The following is a 7,500-nucleotide window of genomic DNA, read 5'->3' as shown; positions in this document are numbered from 1 at the left end:
CCCAACTCTTCCACCACATCCTCTTCCTCCTCCACCTCCAACTCCACCTCCTCCACTCACACCTCTTCCTCCTCCTCCTCTTCTCCTCCTCCTCTTCCCCCTCCATCTCCTCTTCTTACACCCCCACTTCCACCTCTTCCTCCTCTTCTCCACTTTCACCTCTTTCCCCTCCATCTCCTCCTCTTCCACCTCCACTTCCACCTCCTCCTTCTCCACCTTGCCTTCGCCTCCATCTCCACTTCCTTCTCCTTCTCCTCCTCCTCCTCCTCCTCCTCCTGCCTCCTCCTCCTCCTCCTCCTCCTCCTCCTCCTGCCTCCTCCTCCTCCTGCCTCCTCCTCCTCCTCCTCCTCCTCCTCCTCCTCCTCCTCCTGCCTCCTCCTCCTCCTCCTCCTCCTGCCTCCTCCTCCTCCTCCTCCTCCTGCCTCCTCCTCCTCCTCCTCCTCCTCCTCCTCCTCCTCCTCCTGCCTCCGCTTCCACTTACTTATCCTCTTCCTCCTCCTCCTCCACTTCCACTTCCACCATCTCCAACTCCTCTTCCACTTCCACCTTCTCCACCTCTACTTCCACCTCCACCTCTCCCTCCACCTCCATCTCCTCCCCCTCCCTCTCTCCCACCGTTCCTCCACCAGAGGGGTCTAGTAAGGAGACTGGCCAACTCCGAGTACCTCATCTTTGTGTTCTTCCTTCCTCTCTTCAGGTGAGGAGAGCGCCGCAGTCCAGACGGGGACGTCTACGAAGTTGATGAGCGACGAAGACCTACTCCTCGGGGTCCTCCTCCTCCCGGCTCTCCTCCAGCAGCTGCTCCGGTGACCTGGCTGTTCCGGTGAGTACATACTTGTTGTAGGGGTCAAGGGTGACCTGAGGTCAAGTGTGACCTGGGGTCGAGTGTGACCTGGGGTCGAGTGTGACCTGAGATCGAAGTGTGTACTCCAAGGATAACAAGAGTAAAGACGTGTTATAGAGGTCAAGGGTGACCTGGAACGAGAGTGACCCAGGGTCGAGTGTGACCTGGGGTAGAAGTACGTGCCCCAAGGATAACAAGAGTAAAGACGTGTTCTAGAGGTCAATGGTGACCTGAGGTGGAGGGTGACCTGGGGTGAAGGGTGACCTGGAGTCAGTGTGACCTGAGGTAGAAGTGTGTAGTCCAAGGATAACAAGAATAAAGACGTGTTCTAGCGGTCAAGGGTGACCTGGGGTCGAGGGTGACCTGGGGTCAATGATGACCTGGGGTCAAAGATGACCTGTGGTCGAGATGACCTGGGATCGAGGGTGACCTGGGGTCAATGATGACCTGGGGTCAAAGATGACCTGGGGTCAAAGATGACCTGTGGTAGAGATGACCTGGGGTCGAGGGTGACCTGGGGTCGAGGATGACCTAGGGTCGAGGGTGACCTGAGGTCAAGTATGACCTGGGGTCGAAATGTGGATTCCAAAGATCATATGAGTACAAACTCGTGGTAGAGTTGGAGGGTGACCTAGGATTGAAGTATGTACTCCAAAACTTAGGCAAATGCAGACTTGTAGAAGTCGAGGGTGTGCCCTTATCTATGTACATACTCCAAGTTAACTAGTTCTTGACTAGATCTAGTTGGCTAGATCAAGTTAACTAGATCACCTAAGTAAAAGAACACAGAGGACCTATGACGTAGTTGGTGGGGAGGGACTTCGAGTAGGAGCACGTCCTCCAAATGTAAACTGAATAGACCAACAACAAGAGGCGGTTAAGGTTGACCTTGAGAATAAGTGGGACCGACGTCAGGTGGCCCTGGGGGAAGGACGTCGGAGAGGATTTTCTCCTTATCTTTACCTCCATCAGGAGGTGCAACCACGAGAGGCTGACAGTCGCTCCCCGGACTGGGACTAATATCTCTATAAACTTCAACCGCATTTCGTATACTTCTTCACACGTGAAGAGCTTACAACCGGCGACTGATCTCCCCCGGTTGGACTTAGTTGTACAAATTGTGGAAGTGTTATTGTGAAAACATGGATGGGCGAAGGGGTTTGTGTGTGTGTGTTTGTGTGTGTGTGTGTGTGTGTGTGTGTGTGTGTGTGTGTGTGTGTGTGTGTGTGTGTGTGTGTGTGTGTGTGTGTGTGTGTGTGTGTGTGTGTGTGTGTGTGTGTGTGTGTGTGTGTGTGTGTGTTTTATGAGAGGAAGAGAGGGACAGATGAATATATGTATAAGTATAGATACATAGATCTTGGTATAGATATAAAAATATAAGTATATGCGTAGACAGATATAGATACAGACATAGATAAGATATAGATATATAGATACAGAGCCATTGGCAGAAATATAATAATATAGAAACATACGAACAGACAGACAGACACAGGCAGACAAATGTAAGCAGACAGAAAGACAGAGACAGACAGCCAGACAGACAATGAGAAAGGTAGATAGACAGACAGACAGGTAGACAAACAGACAGGGAGATAGGCACGGAGAGAGAAAGAAGAAGGAGGGATAGAGGGAGGAACAGGGGAAGGGAGAGAGGGAGTTAGGGAGGCTTGGGAGAACGGAGGGAGGGAAGAAGAGGGGAGGGGAGGAATGGAGGGAGGGAGGAAGGGAGGGAAGGAGGGAGGGAAGGAGAGGGGAAGAGAGGAATGGAGGGAGGGGAGGAGAGGGGAAGGGAGGAAGGGAGGAGGGGAGGGAGGGAGTGGGGAGGGAGAGAGGAAGGGAGGAATGGAGAGAGGGGAGGGAGAGAGAAGGGAAGAATGGAGGGAGGGAGGGAGGGAGGGAAGGAGGGAAGGAAAGGGGAAGAGAGGAATGAAGGGAGAGGAGGAGAGGGGAAGGGAGGAATGGAGGAAGGGAGGGGGGAGGGAGAGGGGAAGGGAGGAATAGAGGGAGGGAAGGGAGGGAGAAATGGAAAGAGGGACGGAGGGGGAGAGATTGGAAGGAGGGAGGAGAGGGAGTAGAGATTGCGCATACATTCCAGCTGTGAACGAAAATTTGTGCCGCATAGCTAAGCTTGCATATAGATATTTTCCAGTCTGGAATGGAAATTCACGGATCAAACCTGCTGCGTGGGGTTTCCAGGTTATTAAAGAGAGAGAGAATATATACATACATACCTGTATATATATGCCTGAATGTGTATACCTTCATATATATATATATATATATATATATATATATATATATATATGTATATATATATGTATATATATATATATATATATATATATATATATATATATACATACATGTACACATATACATTTATAGAATTCTCAAATCTGTCTTAACAAGTGTCATCTCTGAAACAAAGTAAAGAAGAAAAAGTAAAGAAAGAGGAGAAAGAAAAAAAAAAAAAAAAAAGAGCCATGACAACTTTTTGACCCGAAAATCTTCTGAAGGGTCTCGCAGACTCTACCGAAGGGTCCGTTGAAGCTCCTGAAGGCGTAGGACAAGAACAGAAAGCCGAAGAAGTCGTGACATTGGGATGAAGGGAGGTCCTGTTCCCGCAAGGCCCAATAGGCCGTCTTCGCTATTTTCAGAAAGCTATGAATGAAGTTAAATTAGTGAATAAATGAATAATGAATAAGAATGAATGAACAAGGCTTGGGCCACTTAGCCAATGGCTTTCTCATTGTGAGTATTAGAGCTATTTATTTATTCATTTGTTAATTTATTTATTTATTTATTTATTTTTGTGGGGGGGGGAGATAAGATAATGTCTCCTGGGTATACATACATAGTTAATTACATTCTCCCCCCTCCTCCTTCTCTTCCTACTCCTCTTCCTCCTCCTCTTCCTCTTCCTCCTGTAACACTTCCTCTTCCTCCTCTCCATTCTTCTTTACCTCCTCCTCCTCATCTTTCTTCTCGTTCATCACCTTGTCTTCCTTGTCCTCATCTTCTTCGTCTTCCTCCTCCTCCTCGTGCTTCCCCTCCTAGTCCTCCTCCTCCCCCTCCTAGTTCTCCTCCTCCTCGTTGTCCTCCTCTTACCCCTTCTCCTCGTCCTCTTCCTTTTCCTACTCTTCCTCCTCCTCCTCTTCCTCTTCCTACCCCTTCTCCTCGTCTTCTCCTTTTCCTGCCCCTCCTCCTCCTCCTCCTCCTTCTTTCTCCCCATCCCTTCTTCTTTCTCTTCCTTCTCCTCCACTCCCTCCATGTCTTCCTCCACTCCCCCTCTCCCACTGGTGTCCTTCCCTCACCTCCTTCCAGTTAGGCTTCATCCTCGGAAGGATCTTGTCCCTGACCTGATTCCTGATTTGACCCTTTCCGACCTTGGTCCTCGGGTTTCGCGGCCCCTGTACGGGCTTCATCATCTTGTCTCCCCTTTTTTCTCCTCTCGTCCGCTCTTCTTCTCCCCTTCCCCCTTCCCTCCCCCCCTACTCCTCTCCCCCCCTACTCCTCTCCCCTACCTCCCTCCTTCCTCTTCCTCCTTCCCCGTTCTACCCTCCTTCTACAACTCCCTTCCTCACACTTTCTCATGTGTGTGTGTATGAATATATGTATCTATATGTATAGATACACACACACGCACACACACACACACACACACACACACACACACACACACACACACACACACACACACACACACACACACACATATATATATATATATATATATATATATATATATATATATATATATATATATATATATATATAATATGGACGTTGTGGAATATGAAACGTTAAGGGTCGAGTATATAGTTTTATTCAGTACCAGACGTTTCGACCTCTTAGGTATTCCTCAGTGGACTGATGGTAGGAGAATTCAAATCGGTTAACAATTATCATTCGTAGGGGCTGCCTCTCCCGTCGTGACCTGACGCTCCTGCTTGACCTCGCCTTGGTCCCTTTGTCCGACACTCACCAACCGCCACCTCTCCGGACGTTTGAGCCTAGGACATAAATTCACATCTGGAATTGGTGGTGTTTTTAGTGGTAGTGTATGCCGCATCCGTAGCTTTTTGTGTATTTTTCCCCAGTTTTCTGTGTAAAATGTGGGTTTCTTTCCAGTTCGGCAGACGATCTTCCTCCTTGATGTGGGCCACTAGTAAAGTGGATGTTCTTTGGTGTCTCACATCCCTCTTGTACTATTTTTTTTTTATTTATTTTTTTATTTTATTTTTTTTTTTAATGCCATGTCCTGGCTCACCAATGTAACCTGCTTAAGGAATCTTCTAGAATACGTTTTTATTTTCTTATACATGTTTTTTTTGTGTGTGTGTGTGTGTGTGTGTGTGTGTGTGTGTGTGTGTGTGTGTGTGTGTGTGTGTGTGTGTGTGTGTGTGTGTGTGTGTGTGTGTGTGCGTGTGTGTGTGTGAGTTCGCCAGCTTTCTTCCCCGCCGCTGTAACTAAATTCACCCCGGTGTTCTTTAAGAAATTACTGACTGTTGGTGCATATTTAGTTTGAAACTGAAATGAATGTTTTTGTTGTTTTTTGTATTATCTGTAGGAGTGGTGTTCTTTCCCATTATTTTGGTGACTTTGATAAGGAAACCCAAAGGATATATATATGCAATCACATACCTACTAAAGTCTCCATCAGACCCCTTCTTCTCTGCATCCAGTCTTCCTTCTGGTCTCTCTTCTGGATCAGAGTTTCCAGGAAATTCTTCTTTTTTTATGAAAAAAGGCTTCTATTGTAGCCTCCCTTCGCTCCCTGAAAATCTCTCAAAAATCTCATTGGAGACAACAAGAAGCCATTGTTTTAAGTTGGTCCGCGTTTTTCCTTTATTTTCTTCGTCTTCCATACCAACCCTGAGATCATCGTTGTATATGTGCAGGTCTTATCCCTAAAAGACGGACGTCAAGAAGGATCATCTCCCCATCATCCTTCTTCAAACTCACCCAACACCGTCGTTTTCCATGTAGAGTTGCAGCCTCTAGAGGCTGACATTCGGTCTCCAAACAAGATCCAAGATTTCTGTCAGCCTCGAGTGTATTTCCTTTAACCTTTCACACACACACACACACACACACACACACACACACACACACACACACACACACACACACACACACACACACACACACACACACACACACACAAATACACACAGCTGACAATCAGCGACTGATCCCTACTTCCTTCTACAAACCGTTGACAAATAACACAACATTCTTACGAGAGAGTTCTATGAGAGGGACCGAGGATCGTTGCCGGCCAGTGTGGGGCTGCGGGTTTTCCGTTCAGTGAAAAGGACACTGGCGTCTCGGTCTACGTGTGCAAGATGATACTTCAAGGCGTTGTTGCAATTTTTTGACGTCGGAGGTCGAAAAATCGGGAGAAAAATAATTTCGACTGTTTTGTTTTTTCTTGTTCAACAGGCGAGACATGACATTCTTTCCCATGCAAGATATGCTGCAGTTGTTGTTGTTTTTCCTTATTTATCTATTTATTTATTTATTCCTTTGATTATTTATTTATTTATTTATTTGTTTATTTCTTCATTCATTTATTCATTCATTTATTTATTCATTTATTCATTTACAAATTTATTTGTTAATTAATCAATTAATTTATTTATTCTTTTGTTTATCTCTTCATTCATTTATTCATATATTCGCCTTTATATATTTATTTATCTAACTATTCCTTTATCTACATATTCATTCATTTGTTTATGTATTTATTCATTAAATCATTTACTTGTTTAAGTATTTATTATTGTTAGCATTATAGTTTTATTGTTATCTAATTATCTTACCTATTTATTATTCTATCGAATTGTTTATATTTACTATTTATTCGTCGATTTGGTTTTTCAATTTACTGATTTTAATTCATTTATTTGTTTATTCATTTATCAGTGTATTTATTAATTTATCTAATTTTTTTTATTCAATTACTAATTCATCTATTTATTTATCTACTTAATACTTTTTCTACCTTAGTCGGGTGATAGTAAAGTAATGACTTTGTTGTCTATGGAATAGTAATCTTACAATATTTAAAACATTATAGTTTATTCATAGAATCTCTTTCCAATTTAGGGGAGGGAACGGGGTAAGTACAACACAAAGATTAATTAAATAGTCTGGAAATAACCATGAAATGGGTCGTTTTCACTTAAACACTGGATATACTAATCCTCAGGCGGAGAGGAGAGTATATACTTGTACTCGTATAAAATGTGAAAAGATATGGTCATATATATATATATATATATATATATATATATATATATGTATATATAAATATATACATATATATATATGTATATATATATATATATATATATTTTTTTTTTTTTTCAGGAAAAAGTTTAACACGTTGCGTTCCTTGCAACTGGGAATTTGGAAACACTGTGGCGTCTGAGATAAAAAAAAATCTTTCACTTCGAAAACCATTGTTTTTATAAGGGGTCGTGGGTCATATGAACCAAAAAATACTGGTATGTCAACTTAAAAAAAAAAATACAGGGTAGTCAAAGCTACCAACCTTTTGAAAATTTACTAAAGAAGTAAACTTCATTTTTCGCCTTCGACTTTGTCTCTGCCCCTCTCTTCATGGGTTCAAATTTTCTTAAAGAAGG

General features: G+C 43.8%; 1 protein-coding gene across 1 annotated transcript in view; it reads left to right on the top strand.

Moving 5' to 3' along the window:
* The window catches only part of LOC143034236 (uncharacterized), a 282,359-nt gene that overhangs the window by 195,969 nt on the left and 78,890 nt on the right, over positions 1 to 7,500 (top strand). Inside the window, exon 5 of the mRNA XM_076200173.1 lies at positions 698 to 823. Coding sequence (XP_076056288.1) covers positions 698 to 810 — 113 coding nt within the window. The 3' untranslated portion in view covers positions 811 to 823. The remainder of the gene's footprint in view (positions 1 to 697; positions 824 to 7,500) is intronic.

This window comes from Oratosquilla oratoria, chromosome 17 (assembly GCF_046742065.1).
Source record: "Oratosquilla oratoria isolate Oo_2021 chromosome 17, ASM4674206v1, whole genome shotgun sequence".
Taxonomy (NCBI): Eukaryota; Metazoa; Arthropoda; class Malacostraca; order Stomatopoda; family Squillidae; genus Oratosquilla; species Oratosquilla oratoria.
This window is presented reverse-complemented; position numbering and strand designations above follow the sequence as displayed.